The sequence below is a fragment of the Aphelocoma coerulescens genome, chromosome 12 (genome assembly GCF_041296385.1).
Source record: "Aphelocoma coerulescens isolate FSJ_1873_10779 chromosome 12, UR_Acoe_1.0, whole genome shotgun sequence".
NCBI lineage: Eukaryota > Metazoa > Chordata > Aves > Passeriformes > Corvidae > Aphelocoma > Aphelocoma coerulescens.
Window position 1 is genome coordinate 20,756,031 of NC_091026.1, and position 22,435 is coordinate 20,778,465.

Genomic DNA, 22,435 nt, shown 5'->3' on the forward strand with positions numbered 1-22,435 from the left:
GGCTGCTTTTTGGGGACAGAGCTGAATCATGCCCAGGCTGTGTCTGTGGGACAGAGATGTCCATGCTTAGCAACCTCCACACTGTTCTTCATCAGAAAGAATAAAAAACAAGCCTACTTTTCCTTAAGTCTGGAGCCTCCATCCTCCAAAGGCTGAGGCAGGGTGTCCCTGGCTTTCAGCCAGCGGTGGCAGGTTTAGAGTTAACCTCACTTTACGCAGGATCCCAAATCCTGGTAGAACCAGAACATCAGGACAAGGGCAGTGATTAAAATGATTGGTGTGCTGTATTTGATTGCCTTGAAGGAAAGAATGATGGATGGGCACATACAGAGTTGTCTTCAATTGATTCACAATTTTTATTTGGGTAACTTGAAGCCAATGAAAGGATTGTTCCTTTGGCTTGGATGTTGTAAAGGAACGTGGTGGAGAAATGCAGCTGGATACAGCGAAGCCAAAGCTCAGCTGAAGCCAAGTGCTTTGGCTGCTGCTGCAAGAAGTGCCACGAGTATGTGAATGTGTGTATTTATCAGAAATTGTTTTTTTCTACAGATCCCACAAATCAGTTATGCCTCAACTGCACCAGAGTTGAGCGATGACAGGCGCTATGATTTCTTCTCACGGGTGGTTCCTCCAGATTCCTTCCAAGCACAAGCAATGGTGGACATTGTGAAAGCTTTGGGATGGAATTATGTATCCACTTTGGCATCTGAAGGGAATTATGGAGAAAAAGGAGTCGAGTCCTTCATGCAAATTTCCAGAGAGGCAGGTAGGCAACGCCCGTCCTCCCTCCAGAAAGCGCTGCGGAAGTAATGAATGTTGTGTTGTACCAAATGTGATCATGTTTTTCTAGAGCTGATATTTGATTCTAAAGTTGCTCCAGTTCTTTGCAATGCTCTGCAATGGCTCCTGGATACTGTCATTCCTAATTTGCTCATGGAGTTTCAGAGAGTGGGAACCCTCAGTGGTTTTTAGTCGTTTCTGGGGAAAATCAAAGCCCTCGAGTCGTACCGAGCTCCTCCTGTTGCTCTGGCTCAGGTTTCCTTGTGTTGGCATGGGGAGGAGCCAGATTTGGAAAGTCTGAGCTTTTCTGTCTCCACAGCCTGGAATTCTGCTGTGACTGCTGCTTACAGACACTGACTTGTGTCACTGTTGGCGCTCAGCTTTCGGGTCCAGCCTGGTTTGTGTTGCTTTGCTTTGGCATTTCTCTGCCCAGTTCAGTGGAGGGAATTCAGAACCTTTCCCTTGGAGGCTCAGGGGTTGCTGGTGTGGGATGTGGAGCCAGCAAGCCTGGTGGTGGGGGATGAGACACGCCAGACCTTGGGTGTGAGTCCTTGGCAAGCTGCTCTGCAATCCAGATTCGTAAGGGTTTGGAAACTGAAATGTTTGAAGTTGATTCCTGTGCTGGGAAGGAAAAAGAAGCAGCTGATGGAATTGGTTATTGGTGGTGAATGTGAGGGCTGTCTCTAGGAGGCTTTGGTGATAGAACCCATCATCATGGGGCAAGGACAAGCTCTGCTGTGTTCCCCAAGTGGAACTCACAGATCTCCCACCCTGTATCTGCCTGGCATTGCCTTAAATAAAACCAGCACAATCCCCAGCTCACAGAACCGTGTGAATCCCAGCCAGGGTAGTGCAGGACAGGAGCAGGAGCTGCTCTGGAGCAGCCTCAGGGGTTCCCACAGCCATGGCTGGTGCAGGGCTCATCCCACAGCATCAGCTCTGTCTGCAGGGAGAGGCCCCAGCTGGATCCCACACTGCCCCAGGGGCTGATGGATCCCTCCTGGCAGCATCTTCCAGGGAGCAAGCAGGGAAAGCACCTGGGCTTAAAGGAAGGGGCTCTGGAGAGGGGGATCTGGAATTGTTTCCTTCTGTTGGTGTCACAGAAGGAACCCACATTTGCATAAATTTCTCTGTTCCTATGAATGCATATTTATGTGGTATTAAAGCAAAAGGGTTTGGATTTAATACAGCAGGAAGTGACAAGTGCCAGTGTTCATTAGAATTTAAACCTGACTTTATTTGCAAATATCCACTGTTGCAAAATCATACCTGAAAAGTGCTCCCCGTGTCAAGGACAGGCTCTGGCTGAAGAACAGGATCCCATTTTATAGACCTTGTGCAGAATTAGGTTAATTCTATGAGCTGTTCATGTAGTCAACACATAACATCCTTCAGAAAAAGCAAAGCACAAACCCAAAGCAGTGCCCTGCTCCCAGCAGCTCTGCATGCAGGGTGAGGTAGGTTCTGCCTGGGGGATTAAGGCACTAACAAGGATAGTGCCTAAACTTCTTCCACAGACCCCGAGACGGGAATAATCCGATCCCGGGTGCTGCTGCTGCTTAGGGCTGTGCTCAGCTTCTTGTGTCACACAGATAAAGCTCAGGTGAAGTTCTGATGGGATTTAACACCTGTCAGCAAGTTCCCCGGGGGTTTAAAACCCTGGGAAGTGCAAGAAGATCCTGTTGTCTGGAGGTTTAATGGAGCAGTGCTGCCTGGAGATGCACGTCCTGATCTTCCCTATGGGGGAGTGGCACCTTGTCCCCCAACTTTGGGTTGTGAGCTCATCTCCCAGCGGGCTAAAGCCCTGGTGTTCATTGGGAGGAGCTGTGCCATTGCTCCCTAAAACTCCCTGGCAGAAGCCTGGAGCTAGGGGGGGGGTCGGGCTCTGCACAGGGAACAGGAACAGGATGAGAGGAAACGGCCCCAAGGTGCCCCAGGGGAGGGTCAGGTTGGATATTAGGGAAAACTCCATACAGAAAGTGTTGTCCAGCCCTGGCAGGGGCTGCCCAGGGCAGTGTGGAGTCACCAGCCCTGGAAGGGCTCAGAAAAGGTTTGGCAGTGGCACTTGAGGAGCAGAGCTGGGAGAGGTGTGGGAGCAGAGTCCCTGTGTTGGCCCTCGCTGTGTGACCCCCTAGGACCAGGCAGATCTGCCAGAGCCGGAGCAGCCCCGGGGTGGAGGGAATTCAGCCCAAATCTGAGATGTCCCAGCAGGGAGCAGTGGTTGTCAGCTCCCAGAGAACTGTCTGGCGTCTCACAATCACTTTCCTTTGGCAGAAAGGAAGGTTTAGTCCGTAGGTACCAACACATTTCCTGGCTTTGGCCTCGAGTCTGTAGCAAGCTAATTATCCTAAAGTCAGGGTTTTATCCAAACTTGTTTCTGATCAGCCAGGATCTTAGGAAATCTGAGGATCGGTGGAACGTGCTACCCCCGCTTAGTTTTCAAATATGCTTTGGCATATAAAGACTTTGCTTGATCCTCTGAGTTAATAATTCTTCACAAAGTGACTTTTATTATGAGCACTTCAAGCGAGTTTGAATATGTCATTGTGGCAGGAGATGAAGGTTTGAAACATGCTCTGCACTCTGTGGGATTAATAAATTAGGGGAATGGTCTAATTATGGGAAATCTAAAGGACAATTTCAGATTATTAATGAAACTACTGGATACTTGAATTTCAAAGATTAATTCATCTTTGATTTTTTTTAAAAGATTAATCTGTACCAGAAGGTTAATTGCTATCTGTAAGAAATATATATATTGAAGTCGTTAGCAAAAGACCACTTGAATGCCTCCTAACAGATAAATGAAAGATCTGGAGTGCATTTATTAATGTTCTGCTCTCCCCAAATGGCCCATTTTCACAGCTGAGTTTGCTGGCTGCGTTGCTGGTGGGGTTTTGATGCTCTCTGACTCCTGGGCTGCAGCTCACAGGGGTGAGGAGGGGGCTGGAGCTGCAGGATGTGTGTCCCTCCTTCACCTCCCTCCTCTGCCTTTCCCAGATCCCCATCCTGATCCCAGCACTGAGCCCAGGAGCTCAGCAGGGCCGGTTCAGAGCCGGGTTCTGTGTCTGCACAGGGCAGAGCTGTGGCTGTGTGCAGAGCAGGGTGGCCAGAAGGGAGAATCTTCATGGCCAAAGTGCAGCTGATGATGTTCTCAGCCATTGGGAGGGCTGGAGAGGGGTTCTGGGGAAACTTGCACCCTTTCCTGTGTGCTACAGACGTGGCAAAGGGGTTCCAGTCCTGTACCAGCGTGCTGGTGTGAAGGACTCCAGTTCCTGCTGGGGGTTTGAGTGGCAGTGGTGTGGTTGTTAAAAGCCACCATCACCCTGACACAGAATCACCTCTAAGCCCCTTTAACATGGAAAGCACAACCCTTGCAGCAGCCTCCTGATCTTCTTTCCTCCTGCCTTCACTGCAGGCTTTTTGTAGATCCTGTTCTCTGTAATTCCTCAGTCTCCATGATCCTGCAGACACCTCTTATGTAAGGTGGGAACATCTCTGTGCAGCAGGGCAGGAGCTGGACTTGCTCAGGAACAGAAACTCCAGCCCCCAGAGAGGGGACCCTTCACATGGCTCCCTGCCCACAGCAGGTGGAACAAGATTGTTTAAGGTCCCTTTCAACCCAAACCACTCTGATTTTCAATTCTTCCTGCCCTCATAAGCTGAATTTTTCCCCAGCGGTGTTCCTGAACAGCATTTCTCAATATAAACTTGAATTTCTTTATCTTGTTTTTCCCTTTAGCTTTGTATTTGCTACAAAGCCCCTGTGTATTCACACAGGCACAAACCTGTGTGAGACACGTTGTCCTTGTGTCTATCAAGTGAAACTGTGCCGGGGTGGGGGGTTGGGATGGACATGAGGAAAAGGTTCTTCCCCCAGAGGGTGCTGGGCACTGCCCAGGCTCTCCAGGGAATGGGCACGGCCCCGAGGCTGCCAGAGCTCCAGGAGCATTTGGACAAGGATGCCCAGGGCGGGGTTGTTGGGGGGTCTGTGCAGGGCCAGGAGCTGGATTTTTATTCCTGTGGGTCCCTTCCAGCTCAGGACATTCCGTGATTCTGGGTCACTCCACCGGAACCGACGAACCACTGCTTTGCACCGCATCACCATCTGTGCATTCAATGTCATCCTCTCCAAATCCACTGGTTTCTTTACAAATTAATGGCATGCATTTGACTACTCACTACACAAGGTATTTTCTGTGGATTTGTTATCTGTAGGAGACTGTTTTAAACCCTTTTACCCACTGAAAACTGTAAATGCAACAACTTTTCCTAAAGCCTTGATATTTGTATGATCCGTGTCCCTGATCCTCTAACCATTCTCCAACATGTTTTCTCCACTGACTTGTGTTTCTCACAAGATCTGAATCTTTTGCTAGGGGTTTTGGGGATCTGAGTCATGTCCTGAGGCTCCCTGACCCCCTCGGTGGTATCAGAGTACCCTGCTCTCACTCAGCCCTTGCTAATGGAAGCTGACACTGATAAAAGCGCAGAGCTGCTCTGTCATCCCTCAGTGATTCACACAGCACTTTTGTAGGCTCCTGTAGGTCTGTTCAGCTGCCTGCTCTGATCCTGAATCTGCATTTTTGTAATAGAACTTAATTTTTATGCTGTCTGTTGGGAATTCCATTAGCACAAATTAGTGCTGGATAACATGAGAGAGTGAAATCACTGCTAGGAGGGAGTTGTACAACTGTCTGGGGTTGAGAGGAGACTGCTCTGTCTGCACATCTCAAATGCAGTGCTGATTCCTAGTGCCAAGTAGAAAATCCTGATTTATTTCCTTTTTGTCCTACGTTCTGATGCTAATGAAACATCTCTGTTTTCTTCTGGATCCATTAAAGCCCTGCTGAATGGGTTTAGAGCACTCATTACAAGGAGCAGGCACTTTACTGCACGCCCCAAGGTTAAAAATGAGAAGGGAAGGTGACAGAAGTGGTGGGCAGAGACTGCTCCGGCTGTCATCATAAAGCCCAGAGTTTGTTCAGTGAAGCTTTGCTCAGGATGGGTGCTGCCCATCATCCAAGGCTGCCCCAGGTCCGTGCTGTCTGATCTCTGCTCCCCGCGGCAGCAAACAGAGCCCAGCTGGGAGCAGCCCCTGCTCAGCCATCCCTGGATGAGTCGGTGTCTGGGAGAGGATGGGCTGAGGTGTTTGTGCTGCCCACCCCGAGGGAGCAGCGTTTGCAGGCTGAGCTCAGTGCATCTCCCTCTGCACACCGCGGGGGCAGAAGTCTCTGCAGCCCCTCAGGCAGGGCAAGCACACAAATCTGCCTGTAAACTCGGGTTTGAAGTGCAGCCTAGGAAAACCAGACCTGTGGGCAGGGGGGGCAGCATGTCTGGGCTCTGGGGCTTTCATGGAGTTTGAGAGTGTAGAGGATGGGGGAGGTTTCCCAGGGAATTCCTGGTCCTGCTGACCCCTCCTGGGGGGCTCAGTGTTGGCAGGAGGGGCTGCAGGGCAGGGCTGTCCCTCTGTCTTTGGCTGTGTTCAGTGATTCTGCTTTGATGGGCATAGCCTTTATTCAACGCTCTTTGGAGCCTGTTTTCTGGATCAAATACAGCAAAAACAAATGTATAAACCACTCATAAAATCAAGTAGTTTATATCCAAGCACTTCAAGTGTTTTCCATTTTTCTTTCCACTTTTCCCAAGTACTCAGGCATGTGTCCTTTCAGTGTGCAGTGATGTTAAATAACAACATTATGAAATCTATTGTTCTCCTTCCTATTGTCGAATAACAAATGTTCTGTCATTTCAGAAAAAACAAACAGGAAGAATTGCTGTCTGAGGTAGCACTGACTCGTGAGGTGCTGCAGTCTGGCAGGGTTAATGACATTTCCTGTTAATTGTAGCTTAGCTGAGAGAAGACGCCCTGGCCTTGATCCGGGTGGTTGGGGTTGCATTGAGAGTTGAGGTACTTCTGAGAGTGGGGAAAAAAATCTGTCCATGTGAGTGGTCAGTGCGGCTGTGGCTCTTTTGGTAGCTTGTGAGCAGTGATGCTGAGCAGAGGAGGGCATGGGTGAGGTCCTTAAGGTGCTGACTTGGACTTTAAAACTCCTTTTGTGCCTGGCTGAGGTGTTGCAACCCCCCCGAGGCACCAGCCTGTGTTTTTAGATCACCAAAACGTTGTGGCTGCAATCTTCACCTCTTCAGCGAGGCCTCTCCCACCTAAGCCATAACAGATGTCCTGAGCTGGCTGGCGCTGTTCCCTGCTCAGTAAAGAGGAGTGATGAGCTCTCAGCTGCCCTTTGGAAGCATCCATTTCTCTCTTGCCTACACAGGCAGTGTTGGCACCAAATATAAGTGCATCGTTAAAGAGCTTGAATTAAAAAAAAAATCCAGTCATTGGTATCTAGTGATAGATGTGTTTTCTTATCTCTTGCCATCACTGGGAGATAAGTACCTGGTGTGGATTTACAGGGTCCTTGTGATCCTGCTCAGGTGAGCAGGGAGGCTGATGGGCACTGGGAATGAGGGGCTGGATGTGCCCCTGCTGGGGCCTCTGCCCGTGTTGTCATTCTGTGATGGAACCTCAGCAATCCCTCCTTCTCCAACACACTCATGAAAAATCAATCAAATGGAGCTGTGGAGAAGGAAAGCAGGTACGGATCTGATGGGATGATTGCCTTTGTGGCTGTTCTGTGGAACGTGAGAGCAGTTCATCCCAATCCGCACAGAAATCGGAATGTCCTCTGGAATGAGCTCACCCAGCTGCTTCTTGGGGAGTTATGGAGAGCTGTAACAGGCTGCTGTTCCCTCAGACCATCAGGCACTTTAATGATAAATATCTGCCTTTTCATGGCACTTATTGACCATGTGGAGATTGCATCTCAAGGACAGAATAAAATTGAAATAGGCAATTCCTGCTGCTGAACAAATAACTGCCAGCGTCCTTTCAGAACGTTACGCCGGCTTTCCTAGAACATCGCTGGCTGTGTGAGTGTTGTGTGGATCAGCTGCAGAGAGGGGATCTGTTAAGTCCTTCTTAATACAAGGTTGGTCCTTGGTTTCCCCCAGTAAAGCTGGACACCCCCAGGAGCGCTCCTGCTTTTGGCCACGCACACCCCGCGGGGTGCAGAAGGGAAGGTGTTGGTTTGCTGCGGGCTCAGGAGGTTCTTCCTTCCCATCCAGGTGTTTCCATTTGTTCTTTGGCAGCATTTCTGCACCTCAAGGGTAATGGTTCCTCCTGGTAAGGACGGGAGCAGTGGTGTTTGTTCTGCAGCCAAGTGCTGCTGGAGAGGATGGAAATTGGGGTAAAAAGGTGGAGATATTGAGGAAATGGACACAAAGGTTGTTATTGTGCATTAGGAAGCTTGAGGAGAAGATCCCCGTGAAGCGCAGAGGCTGCTGTGTTGGGGAAGAGAGGGGGGGAAAGGAGAGAGTTTGGGGTTAGAGAACATTAAAAGGAATGAGTCTGTGGAAAGAGCAAGGGAAGAATGAGGCTGAGGAGAGGGAGGGATGGAAAGCTATAGAACAAAGGTGGCTGGGGTTGCAAAGACTGAGCCATGGCAGGGAAAGAATATCCATGAGTAAAGAAGATTTGCCATAGAGAGCGGGCTGGAAAATCCCATTTGTTTCATCCAAAAAAAAACCTGATTTCAGGAGCAGAATTGACTTTGATTGTGTGAAAACCTAAAACTTCTGGAAGATGAGACAGGAATCCTTCCCAAAGTCTCTCTTTTGTGCCGGGGGCAGGGAAACCAGGCTTCCTGGAGGTTTGTCTCTGGGTGCCTTTGCTCCTCAGCTGGCTCTTCCCTGCCTCCCAGCCTGCCTGGAGGGACACGTGGAGCCTGTGAATCCTGAGAATCCTGGCTCCCAGCTCGCCTCCGGCGCCTGTCCCCGTGCACGCTGCAGAGCAGCTTGCCAGCTTTCCTGGAGGAATCCAATGGATTTCCTAAGAACCTGCTGCAGAGGAAGCCCCTGCTGTCACTTTGACTTCCCCCTCAGAAAACAGAAATATTGTGATTACGCTGAGGTCTTCCCATGGGATGTGTCTGTTGTGCGAAGCAGGATGGATTTGTTGGGACTTCGCTTGGGACCAGCTCTAAATGTGCCTGTGCATCTGAAGGGGAATAGATAATGGGATGCAGTAAGTTATTCCAGTTTCTGTCACTGAAACCCTGTGTCCCAGGAGGAAACACAAAATATTGCCTCAGCTTGCACCCTCCATACTTCACAGTGGCTCTTCCCTTTGTGCTGAAGCAGGGAACAGCTCTCCCAGCCACGGGGGAGTAGCAGCACATAAATAATTCGGAGATGCCTCTTCCATCACATCCTCCCCTGCCTCCTTCATTCCTCACCCTTCCTCAGACAGCTGAGGATGACAAACACCCTGAACCCTCCACTTCCTTGCTCTTGGAAGATGGTTTTCATGCACTCCTAATGATCTTCTGGACAGCCAGAAGCACTCCCTGGTGTGTCCCCAAAGGTGTCTGAGCCTTCCTTGGGTAGGGAGGAAGGTTCAGTGTGAGGAGAAAATCCCCTCTGTTCCCACTGTGCAGAGTCCTGGTGGGTAGGGAATGTGGATCAGTGGAGTTTTTAGCCTTCCCTACGTGTTCTGAGGGAAGTTATCTGTCAAGGTGTGGTGTTTGAAATTCTATTTGCTGGGCTTCAGTGTTCCAAGATTTACGTATTTTCAGTCTCAAAGGAATCTTGTGGTGGAGAGTTTCAGCATTATTTTAACATGTTCCCAATGTCCCTTGTTTGAAACCAAACCTGAGGGGTGCTGGCAGAGCCTTCCCTCTCCTCAGGCAGGGACCTTGTGTAGGGTGATGGGGAATCATGGGGCTGTCAGGAGTCCATATTCAGAGCATTTCTGGCTGTTAATACCAAAAAGTGGGTAAAAAAGCAAATTATTTGGTTATGATCAGAAAAAGTCTTTGCATGTGTTTCATTGTGTGAACACAAAGATGGAACAGGTGGATTTTGGGTGATGGAAATGCAGCTCAGGCATCTGGGCTCCTGTGCCCCAGCGTGTCCTGCTGCTGCTGCTGGGTGACCTGGGGCTCTGGGCACCAGCACATCCTGCAGGTGACCCTGCTCTGGGACAGGGGAAAGTGGCTTCCAAGGAAAAACAAAGCAGAAATGTTTTAGAGAGCTGCCTTACAATGGAAGATTCATCGTGGAAAGGGCTTTCTCAGTCTGCGAGGGGCTATCTCAGGCTGTGATCACAGAAATTCTCTTTAAGCATTGATTAAAGATACCCTGTAATTTAATTCCCTGGGTATATTTTGTTGCTCCCCTTAATTCACTAATCCACAATGTCTAATCAACCCTTTCCTTGTCCCTCAGTTTATATCTGTATTTTGTTCCTTTTCCAGCCTAATGCTTTTTCCTCAGATCACTTGGTTCTGTGTCCCTTCTGTTTCCTCACAAGTGTCCCCTGTGCTGTCCTTTGGTCCCACGCCCGTCCTGCTTGCTTGGAGCAGGCAGGGACAAACCCAGTTGTTCTCCAGACATGGCTGTTCTCAGTTTTCGTTATTTATAAAGATTTGGCTTTCTCCAGACAAAGGCCCTGTTGAGCTGTGCTGGTCAGAGCTTTCCAGGAGAGCTGTGCTCCTGTTGGCTTCAGTAGCAGCAGCTCAGGGCCTTGAGCTGACGGAGCTTGCAGTGCACTGAGCCCAAATATAGCAGCTTTTCTCCTTAAAAAACTGAGGGATTTCACATAAATGCTCATGTTTTAAGAAGAGCAGGGTGCAGATGTAAAGCAGCAGGGAGCTTTTTTTGACAGCTCTTCATTGACGTTTCATTGCTGTTTATATATTTCTTTTAAAGCCAATTTTATACCCAGGCAAAAGCAAGTCTAGACAGATTGTCTAAAAACTTTTATTGGCTAATTAAGATTATACTGCTGGTATATCACTGCTGGATAGCACGGACTCTGCCTAAGGAATGGCCTTTATTTCTTGCAGCAGGTGCCTTTTGCCAAGTTTCCTGTTATTCCTTGGGAGGGCTTTTTTCATATCTGTTTCAATGTCAAAAGCAAATGCCTCTTGAAGTCTCATGTTTGGACATCTGAGCCTGGATAAAGGAACTGGAGCACCTTGATTTTTTTCCAGAGTACCGAGCATTTGTGGCTTCAGTTCAAGTTGATTGGAGCTGCAGCTGCTCTGCACACAGAAATCAATCCAGCCTTACCGAGCTGGGTCTCAGTGCTGTGGCCTCAGCATCTGTGGGAGGTGGGAGGGGGTGGCCCTGGGCCAGCAGCTTTGGTGCCGTCCTGCAGTGACCTGGGGCCGTGTGTGGTCAGAGGCAGAGCCCCAGGAGGGGCTCCCAGGGTGATGCTCTTTGCTGTGTGAGGAGCTTGTGCATGGCCTGGGCAGGCTGGGTTATCCAAACCCAGCATTTACTTGGAGTTTGGGGTGAGGCAAGTGGCTTTGGACACTTGGGTGTCAAAAGTGATTCTATTTGCAACTCATCAGAAAGGTTTGGGCTGGAAGGGACCTTAAAGCCCATTCAGGGACACCTTCCACTGTCCCAGGCTGCTCCAAGCCCCAATGTCCAGCCTGGCCTTGGGCACTGCCAGGGATCCAGGGGCAGCCACAGCTGCTCTGGGCACCCTGTGCCAGGGCCTGCTCAAACTGTGTGATAAGAACAGTGTCCTGCTTACCCCGAGCCAGGGTGAATTTGAGCTTGGATATTCCCATCCTGGAATTTTTGCCTCTTCATAATCCCTGTGCCAGTCCATTCCTGATGATGTTTGTTCTCAGGAAAGCCCAGCTCCTTCAGTACAGCCAGAACTGACCTCAGACCTCCAGCTGGTGTAATCAAAGAACTTTTATTTATTAACATCAGGAGGGAAGGCAGGGAGGCAGCCTCACCAAATCAGAGCCAAAGTCTGTAGGGCCCAAACTGTTCCTTGGAACAAACATTTCCTTTGGAGAAACCTCTGCAGGAGTTCTGAGGAAGCCCAGCCCCTCTCCAGTTCCTTCACACACAGCTGCCCTGCAGTGCCCCTGCTCTGTAGGATGCACTAAAAAAGCAATTAGCACTTTTGAGGGATTTGCAAAATGTTCTTAGTCTCGTGCCTCTGGAGGCTCTGGCCAGTAATGCTGCTGTGCACGGGGTTCTTTGATGCAGTGTTTTCCCTCAGACTTTTCCAAGAACAAATGCAAGAGTTGGGGTTTCAGTGCAGTCAATCCAGCAAATTGCAGCCCTGCTTCCTGAGAACTTCCCAACTCATTAAAAGCACCATCTCTTTTTACAGCCTCATTGTGTTCTCTCCCTGCTTCCCTCCCCTTCCCTCCCCGGTGTTACTGCCTGCGATCCTGAGGGAAGGGCAGCAGGAGCTGTGCTGTCCAAGGAAGCCCTTCATTTAACTTGAGAACAGACACACCTGGGCCATCTTAATAATTCCCTCAGATTTCCCAGGTGCCCCTGGATCCCTGGCAGTGCCCAAGGCCAGGCTGGACATTGGAGCAGCCTGGGACAGTGGAAGGTGTCCCTGCCCATGGCAGGGGTGGCACTGGGTGGGCTTTGAGGTCCCTCCCAACCCAAACCATTCTGGGATTTCACTGGGAAACAGCGAAAATCACTGGCACTCCAGGACTTAGAAAAATACCACAAAAACCCCAATAAAACAAAACCCACTTGCTTGCAGGAATATTTATGGCTGGCACAGGGAACCCGTGGGCAGCAATTGCCACCTCCTGCATGGGGACGAAGGCCAGCATGGCCTGGCAGGTTGGCACTGACACCTCCCTCCAGAGCCTCAGACCTGGATTTGCCACTTTATTGCTGCTGAGGGGGCAGCCCTGGATGCTGAAGGGGATTCTGTGTCGGTGACCAGGAGCAGAGCATGTCTCTGAGAAATGCAATGACTGAATCCAGAGATTATCATCTTCCCGATGCTTGGTGGAATGTATTTGATTATATTTTATTAATCTCTGATTTCTGAGTGTTCCCAGGCTCTGCAGTGAGCACAGAGCTGCATCCACAGTCACATAGGCAGCGTTTCCCTGATTTCAGCCCCGTGTTGCACATCAGCAGTGAGATAACATCGTGTTTGCAGTTGCTGTTTGATTTCCTCAGAAATCTCAACAACCTCCCCAGCATGAAAAGTAAAGCACTTTCTTTTTATCGTTCTTCAGATTCAAGCAGGTTCTCAAAGCAAAACCTGTGCAGTTTTGTCAGCTTCAGAAGGCCTTTCTCCGAGCAGAATGCTATTGATTAAACTCTAACGACATCTCTTACTTACAAAGGAGCCAAGAATCATAAACATCAAAGATAGCAAAGATATAATTTGGATGTCATTAGTGCTTAAGCTGCTTTTCTCTTCAGTAGGTGAATGTGCACAGGTGTATTAGCAGCTGGCTATGAATGCAGGATTTTGCCTGTATCAACAAATGGGTGGAATTATCTGGTACTGAGAGCTGACGTGCAGATCTGTCCTCTGCTCATCCGAGCAGTTGTGTCAGGAATTGATCTCAGCCATGAGGAGCTCTCTCTTTCTCTGCTCTAACCATCCAATCCATGGATATCGTGTTGCTTGTGATGGCAAATCCATGTGTGAAAAATCCTTCCCAGCTCAGCTCTCAATTCCAGTATCAACAGTGGGCTGAGGCCAGGGGCTGCACGCTGGGGACTGAACTGTCCGAGGCCAGGGGGCTGCCTAGGGGGCCCAGCATGGATTTGGGGCTGCCTGGGTTCCCTCAAAATCGATTTTGGGCTGCCTGGGGTCCCTCCACACAGATTTGGAGACTACCTGGAGGCCCCCAATGTGGATTTGGGGCTCTCTGCCCCCTCCCCCCCCCCCAGATTTGGGGCTGCCTGGACACCACCAGGTTTAAATCCCTGCTCTCCCCTCCTGCTGCCCCAGAAGGTCAGGGACTGGCTTAGTGGTATTGGTCATGGGCTTCAGAGTCTCTTTAAGGGATTTGTGTCCAATCTCTGTTTTAAGCAGGAAGCAGGCAATTATCCAGATTTGAGGCCTCTCTGCCCCAGCAGGAATGCCACCTGTGGGAAGCAGTGACATTATCCTGTGCTCCAGGAGCATCTCTGCTCTGTGATTTGTGGTGGATGTGGCTCAGTGCTCCTGCAGGAGACCCTGAAGGGTGTTTGTGGGGGACAGCTGAGGTTCACACGTGATGCAGTTCTCAGTCTGGGCGTGGAAAAAGGAAAATATCCTGCTTTTTCATAGGAATGTTTGTTAGTGAAGCACCAAGGTAAACAGGTATGAGCTGTCTGGAGGTGTGCTTGCCATGGTGCATTTCCTTGTGTGCTGGATTACATGGAAGAGCAGTGCTGGGGAATCAGTCGAGCAAAAGTGAGTGACAGCTCCAAATATGCAAAAAAAAGTCATATCAGGAAAACCAAAGATTTGCAGACAGGATCAGAAAAGTGCAAAATTTGAAATATTCAAGGCAAAGTGTATGACAATGACACAATGAGACAAAGAGTCACATTATTTTAACTAAGAGCCAGATTTAGAACAGCCTGGGAGAACATTTTCTGGGGAGCTGAGTCTGCCTAAGTGAGAAAAATGAATTACCCTCTCAATTTCTGCTCTTCATGATTCAGTCAGTGTATGGACTTGAAAATGGTTTCAGAACAAAGATCAGCCCTGTCATTCCATCAGTATGACTTACTGGAAGTGCTGGACGCTGGGGCTGGGCATGGAAAGGTTTCCAGGCTAAATTAATTAGGGGAAAAGCCTGGAGAGTACTTGGCAGAAAGAGCTGCTGGCTGTGGTCAGTGGCACTGTGGCACAGGGGGCAGGGTGCAGCTGTCAGAGGGTCTGTGACAGCCCCCAGGCCTGGGAATAACCTCTGATTGCATAAAGACACATCTGTGAGAGAAGGGTGCCCTGGCTCTCTGAAATCAGGGGGTTTATTGGAACTTGCAGCACTGACAGCAGGCAGGGAAGGTGGGCTGTGCAGGGGGGGATGCTCGGGGCGGGGAGTGGGAATTCTGCTCCCTGTGGCACTGCCAGGCCGGGTGTTTGTGTCCAGGCTCAGGTCTGGGTGTCCCTTAGGAGCTGCCCCTCTGGGCTCTGAGTCCTGGGGGCTCCTGGGGAGTTACTTGGAAATGGCTCTTACAAACCTGGCGTGGAAATCCAACCCAGTTCCTCCTCCATGAGGTCCGGGGCATTTCCTCTCCTGTTCAGGGCACTGCTCCAGCTCTTGGAGCCGTGTGAGAGGTTTCTAATCCTGTTGTAGGAGAATGGGGAAAGTTTTCTTGGTGAGTCTTTAAACATCCTTATCAAGTGTAAATATCCCATTGCTTTGGCAGCTGATGTTTTCCTTGGAAAATTAATTCTCCTCTAAAAATGACACACTTGCACTGAGAGAAGCCATTGGATTCTATCCATTCGTTCTCTCAGCTTCCAGCCCCAAATCCAACTTGTTTAAAGGTCATCAGTTCAGGTCTTATTCATTGCTCATTTCCATAGTGTTCAGATATTGTTCCATTCTCCTTTGCACTGATGCAAGCATTCGAGGATTCCTGTTTTCTCCGAAGACAAAACAAGGAAATGCACTGGCAGCAAAATGGAACTTGGTCAGGAGGACACAGGAACAGGAGCAAGACCAAAGTGTGAAACTGGGGTTGTTCGTGTTCCCTTTGGTGTTTCCCCAAAGCCTCAGTGGGGAGCCTCTCCTGTTCTGTAACTGAATCTTCTCCATCCATTGATCCAAGTCTTGAGGTTGGACAGGGCTTGGAGCAGCCTGGGACAGTGGAAGGTGTCCCTGCCCATGGTGGAGGACTGGAACTGGATGGGCTTTAAGGTCCCTTCCAACCCAACCCCTTCCCTGCTCTGTGATGATTCTGTGTCCATCTGTGTCCCCCCCTCACTGGGGGGAGGATTCCAACATGGGAAATAACCTGAAGGTGTGATTCTTCTTGCTACTCAATGACTTTTTCCTTTGCTATGTGATCAGTCCTGGTTTGACCATTGCAGGGGCACTGGGGATAAACCCAAATTACCCAAACAGGACCCTGGTGGTGGAGATGGGAGTGAGTCCTGCCGGGCTGCCTGGGGGGGTCAGGGTGGCTCTGAATGTCTTGTCACACCATTCATAAAAATGTTTCTTAAGAAGATGAGGAATTGGAAAATTGCTGCAAATAGTGGTGCTTCTCTCCTGCTTTCCTTTGTATGGAGAGGAGCTGTGCTGTGAGGTGGGATGGAATTACTCAGCAATGGACAAAGCCCAAGGCTGCTTCTGGAGATGTGTAATCCTCCCCAGGGACACCAGTGTGTTGAGAGAGCACATTGCAGTGAAACTTGATTACAGACAGCAACTCAGGATTTCTGATAAAATCATTAATCTCATTTTTGTTTAATTTTTCTATTCTTCATTCACCATTACAACCACCCCACATTACTTTCAGGCTGGTATGGAGGCTGATTTAATTGCAAAGCAGACTTTTAAGTGAAAGGATCTGTATCTAGCTACACTCGTTATCAGCTCCAAGAAATTAAATCTACCCTCAATGATTTACTCTAAACCAAATCAAAAAGGCATGGGGAAGACAAAGGGCATGGTGAGCATGCAGCTGCAGATGAAAGGGAGCCAGACAAAGCCCAGGCCTGCCAGCACAGCCCCAGCTCTCCCTGCAGCACCTCCAGCTTTGACAGGGAGCCTGTGCCTGCGAATCCTCGTGTTGACATTGTGCAAGAAAGTTTCTCAGAGAACAGCAAGCGTTATTTTCCTGTGAGCTTTTCTTGCTGCCTCTTACATAAGGTGCTCTAACACTTACGTTAGCTGTACAGATTGCTGTTCCCCTCTGCAGGTTGGTGTAGGCATGATTCCCTCAAGGATGGGATTAAAAAAAGCTCTGGCAGCTCACCTTTGCTGTGGCTGAGCCCACCAGAGGAGCCCCTGGATGGGCTGGGGTACAAAGGCAGCAGTGACACAGCCCTGCCCCAGCTGTGCCTCAGTGTCCCGGGTGCTCTCAGGAGGGCAGAGCTCTCTGTCTGTATAGATTTATTTATATTGGTGTGTATATATTTATAGCATATGATGGATCCTAAGCACCAGCACCTGAACAGCCTGCCCTGGTGGAGGTGTCCCTGCCCACGGCAGGAGGTGGGACTGGGTGATATTGAGGTCTCTTCCAACCCAAACCATTCAGTGATCTTCAGCTTGATCCCTGCTCATCGACACTCCCTAAACCTCACAGATTAATGGCATTACTGTGCCCAGTTTCTGCCCCAGCAGGGATGCAAGGACTGGGGTTATTGTCCCTGCAGGTGGCAGGGGGTGGCAGGGAGGAACAGGCACGGGCTGTGCAATCCTGTGCCACGTCTGGCCCATGTCACATTTGCCCTTTGGAAGGAGGATGGCAGAGGAGAGGAGTGGTTGCTGCTGTGATCCTGCACTCGCATTTGTAAACACCCCAAACACAATGCTTTTCTGTGGGAATAATCAGCATCACTGAAGTTGGAAAAGCCCATCTGGCAATTAACCCTTGTCCCCGAGTGCCACATCCCCCGTGGGAGTTAAATCCGTGCAGGGAAGGGGACTCCCCCTGCCCTGGGCAGCCCAGGGAGGAGCTGCGTGTTGTTGTGCTGCCATAACCCATTTGCTGGGATTAGGAACTCCTTAGGAAGGAGCTGCTGAGTTGGGATGTGTGTGACAGCAGGAATGTGCCGTGGCTGTGTCCGGATGACGGCCATGGCCCCACCTGTGTGCTGCCCACCCTGCTGGCTGAGCCTGGGCCTGGCACACTGCTGGGAACAGATTTACCCTCATGTTTTAAATAGTAATTTTAAAAGAGGTTTTTTAAAAAAGGCAACTCCCCTGACTTCTACTTCGTTCTACATAAAATGACGAGGTGGATGTTGTTCAGAATGTCCCTGGGCTTGCTCCAGGCCCTGGGGACAGACAGGTGGTCACACATCCAGGCTGGGCAGGGACACCAGCTGTGGCAGGGTTTGGTTCAGCCCAGGGCTTTGGCCGTGGGTTCTGTGCAATATTCTGGGGCTGACTGGGGTCAGAAGTTGTCACTGAAATTTTTCACCCCAGTGTTTGAACCTCCTTGAGGACAATGTGAGAGCGAGGTACATTTGCTGCAGGTTTAGGCTTCTGAATGTTTTCAGGTAGCAGCCCTGAGATGTGCTGGCAGAGGCTGCAGAGCAGGCGAGGTCTGGTTGTTACCTGGCCACTGTACACGAGCTGTGCTCAGCCCCAGCCGCACTGTGCACATCCCTGCCCTGTCAGATGTGCTGCTCCTGGCCTTGCATCCCAGCATCCACCCAGATGGCTGCTTAACTAACAGTTTATTTTGGGATTTAAGTTTCAGCTAGCCCTAATTCACACCTTTATAAAAAGTACATCATTTTCCCCCTAGGTTTTATTTTTCAGGCAAAAATGACGTGAATGTGGAGCTCCATCTTATCTCAGTGTGTGTTGATGGGAAAAGTTCAACTTTGCTCTGGCTGACCTGGAATTTTAAATGAGCCCGATGGAAAACTCAAGGCAGGAGATTTATAGGCTTTTTACAGGAAAGAAAAGGTGGGACTTGTTCTGAAAGCCTTTCATGTTCTTAGACTGATGCAGTCAGGGAAAGTCACGTCACCTCTGGTGCCCAGTTTGTCACAATGGGCTCTGGCTCTGGAGCAGAGCCAGCCAGATCAGCTGCACTGGCTGAGCCCAGAATTCACATTCATTTCATTGTTGGTTGGGTTTATTAACTTCCAGTTTTTGAGTCAAAGGAAAATACAGTAAGTTGTTTTCTGGCACAAGAACTTTCAGACTCATAGTTTGTGCTCTGGATTTGTGAAGTCTTCAGAAAAGCCTTTCAAGGGCAGTCCTGAATCCTCTCCTTGCATGAGTGATCCACAAGACAAGCTCCTTTCCAGTTCCTTGCTTTTCTGGTTTTTACTTTTCATGAGATTTATGAAGATTTTGAATTAGTAGAGGAAAAAGAAGGGTGGAAGGTGGCTTGGCACATGTACAGTCACTGATGGACAAAGACAGCTCTGCCATAACAACATCCAATTATGATTTGAATAAAGAAAAGGTAATTAAAACCACACGATTCTAAAACTTTATTTTCACATATGTCTGAAAATTTGTAAACACCTCCTGCAGCCAAACTGGCAATAAACATGGCAGTGCAGGGAAATCTGAGGCGTGCTCCTGTGAGACATGGAACTCATTAACCCAAACCCATCAAGCATTTCAGCACGGAGCAGTGCCATGAACTGGGGGGGCCTCTGGCCTGCTCAGTGTCACGGGCAGGGTTTGGGGTGGTTGTTACTGACACCTCCCTCTGTAAGGTGCCCCCTGTCCCCAGGAGCAGTCAGGGTGGGCTCTGTTCCCAGAGCTGAGCCCCAGGCAGGGCATGCTCTGTGCTTGCTGGCTGTGGTGTTTTTCATGCAAACAGATCAAATACACAAATTAGGGTGTAATTACCTTCATCATCATCTTGAGCTGTGGTAACGTTTCCCATCACAAGGGCCTATTTTCCTCCAAATCAGGGGCAAAAGCCTCCTCTCCCTGCTGCACCCTCCTGCCCTCAGCACTGCCCTGGGGCCACGCTGCTGCTGGAAACAGCTGCTTGAGCTGGCACCTGCATTTGGGGAAAAAACATTGGCATTTTTTAGGTACAGATGTACCTGAGGAGTGTGTACGGCTGGGGGTTCAGGGAAATTTGATGTGCTAGGAAGAGACCTCTGGGCACAGGTTTTTATACCAGTATTTGAAGTACAAAATGCAAACCATTCAGCTCTTACCTGTGTTCCTTAACATGTAATTGTTATGTATTCTATACATATATAGATGTATAACTTTATAGCTTTACATAATCTTCTTCTGGCTGGTGTTAATTGAATTAGTCATGCTTTTGGAATGCTAAAAAGATTTGCCTATGGGAATTTCTTTTCAGTTGTGAGTCAACAGTCAATTCTCAGGATTTTGTTTTAGTCAGTGATTCTTTATTAGAATAAACAAGATTACTGGCGGGGGAGATACTTTCTCTGTTGTATTAAAAGGAAGGATGGGGAGTGCCAAGGTGAGGGAATGGAGATGAACAGGGATGGATTAAATTTGCAGCACAGTGAGGGGGTACACATTTCTTTGGCAAGCAGGGCCTTTTGCCATGTTTGTTTCTGGATGGTTTTATCCCCTTTGGCTGCTCTCCTCGCAGGCAGCAGTGCTGGGTCATGGCAGGTGACACTTTTCTCCTGTTCTCCCCATTCTCTGACTCTGTGGTTTGGAGTCTGGTGCCATTTTTGCTCCCCCAGTGATGAAATGCATTTATTTATACAGCCTCAGGATTTGCAGCAGGTCAGGATGGATGCAGAATAGCAGGTTTTAAGCTCTTCAGTAATTTCTTTATTAAGATTCATTTTGCTGTTGTGTTTTACATCTCCAGTTGCATGGCCAGTTTTTAGGGTTTGGTTTGCTCAAGAACATCCTCTTCCTTAATGCCTACATAAACATTAGCTTCAAAATGTCCATGGACTCAGGAGCTGAGTGTCAGTAACTGGGACAGAGCAGAGTGCTGGGAGCCAGGAGGGAGCTCCTGGGTCGTCATTGCCATCTCGTGTTTGTGACTCCAAGGTTTGTCTCCTGTGACATTTTCATCTCTGCTCTGCTCTGGGACAGTGTGGACAGTGAAAGGGACAGATGCCTGGAGCAGGCTTTGGGGGACACCCCATGGCTCATCCCTGGGGACGTGACCTTCTTTTTGATGGGTCTTGTTGTTCCCAGCAGCTCCTGCTCTGCAGGAGGGCCCTGGGGCCCGCACTGGGCTCTGCCGTGGTCCTGCACAGCTCCACTTTCCTCCATCCTGGAACAGGGATCCCCTGAGGCTGGTGTGGGAGCTGGGCTTCCCTTCCCACCTGCAGGGGGGCAGGGTTTGGTTTGTTCAGACAAGGCTGTGCTGAGCTGCTGTGGGGGATGCTGCTCTGGGGGATGCTGCTCTGGGGGATGCTGCTCTGGGGGATGCTGCTGTGGGGCACAGTGGGGTGGCTGCAATGGGTCTGGGGAACGTGTGTGGGCCAGGAGCTGCATTGGAGGGCTCGGTGCTGGGCTGGCCCCACGCCTGCAGCTGGAACCATCTCCCAGCAGTGCTCTGCTGCCTGCAGGGCTGCAGGATCCCGCCTGCCTGGCCTTGCAGGGCCAGCTCTGCAGGGACTGCTCCGGCCACAGCCTGGCCCCGGCCGTGTCCTTCCAGCAGGACGGAGCTCGCCCTGTGGCACGGAGGGAATGGGGCTGGGGGAGGATGCTGCAAAATGCAGCTCTGGAAATGCCTGACTGGCAAAGACTGCTCTGGGACTGCCAGCGGGGCTGCATGTGCAGCTTTTGAACCTTTTTAGATCAGATGTGATTCAGCCAAATAACCCAAGGGGGTTTTCTTTATGACCTGCTGACTGAAGGCCTGGGCCTGGAAGCAGTGGCTGTGTGCAGGTGAGGCTGCTGCTGAATCCCAGGGAAGGGAAAGTGAGACAGCCAGAAAGGAAAACAAGAGGTCTGTCGTGTGGTGGGGTTAATTCAGGACAATTAAAGGGTAACAGAATAACAGGAAAAAGGCTTGAAATTACTTTGATGCATCTGCTATCCTGTCTCCCCATGTTGGGTTCTTCTGCTGAATTGATGAACATTGACATGGAGAGAGGGAGAAGCTCCATCTCTTCCTCCCAGGGGCCAGTGCTGGCTGACCCTGGAGATTGAAGTTCCCCGGTGCCATCTGAGCGTGGAGCAGGGAGATTTATGCCTTGATATGAAATAATCAGACTCTTTTGCGTTGCTGGGCCCTTCTGTTGGAAAAAGAACGCATCTGTGAGTTTGCCTGGCGAATTGGACAAGTCTGGGACATTTGTTCCAATTTGATTTTTATAGCTCTGGAGGGACATGATAACCAAGCAAACCACAGACATTTCCATTTATGTTCTCCAAAAATAGTGGAAGGCAGTGTGTGCTGTTGTACTAGAGGGATTGTGTAGGTCAGCCTGGTTCTGGACCTGTTATTAAAAGTGACACTGCCAAAGAAAAATCAACAGAAAACACAAGAAGCTTTGAGTAAGAATGTCACAGGTACCCACTTGATGTTTCATCCCAAAGGATTCCTGAGGCACTGCTCAGCACTGTGCTTTCCTCACCTCTCCTCCAGGCTGTCTACCAAATGATGGTGGTAAAAATCCCAACTGCCATTCCCCTGAAACAAACAGATGTGTAGAAGTAGCCTAAAAATGGGTAACTGCCATAATGCTGGTAATTTACGGGAAATTCAGTGCGATTTTTGTAAATTATCTTTCATTTTCCTCAACTGTTGGGCTTGGAAGACCTCTGCAGCCTTTGGAAAATGTTCTGCCTTTTCTGAAACCAATCAAGAAATTGGAGATATGATTGAGCTGTGAGAGGCCCTGGTCCCCTCACAGCAGGGTCAGGCTGGGATCCGCAGTCCCAGGAGATGGGGTGAGGGCAGGGCAGCTCCACAGGAAAGGATGGAGCAGCTCATCTCCATATGAGACACGTGCTGGTGAAAGGAGTTGCTTTGAAGGAAAAGTACCTAAGAATGTGATTGAAACAGTAAGAGAATTGTCAGAAATTCCTGGAGCTTTCACTGTGGCATGTTCTGGACCCCGTGAGTGCTGGCATCCCGCACTGCCCCCGGGCTTCCTGCAGAGCCTGCTCCTGGAGAGGAAAACTCTGCTCCCTCCTGTCCTTGGAATGCTGGGCTTTGGGCTTTGGGGAGCTCTCAGCTGGTGCTG

General features: G+C 49.7%; 1 protein-coding gene across 7 annotated transcripts in view; it reads left to right on the top strand.

Annotated features, from left to right (window-relative positions):
• GRM7 (glutamate metabotropic receptor 7) overlaps positions 1-22,435 on the top strand; it is a 209,114-nt gene that overhangs the window by 80,210 nt on the left and 106,469 nt on the right. For all 7 annotated transcript variants that reach the window (XM_069027635.1, XM_069027636.1, XM_069027637.1 and 4 more), the window contains exon 2: positions 550-766. In XM_069027635.1, coding sequence (XP_068883736.1) covers positions 550-766 — 217 coding nt within the window. The remainder of the gene's footprint in view (positions 1-549; positions 767-22,435) is intronic.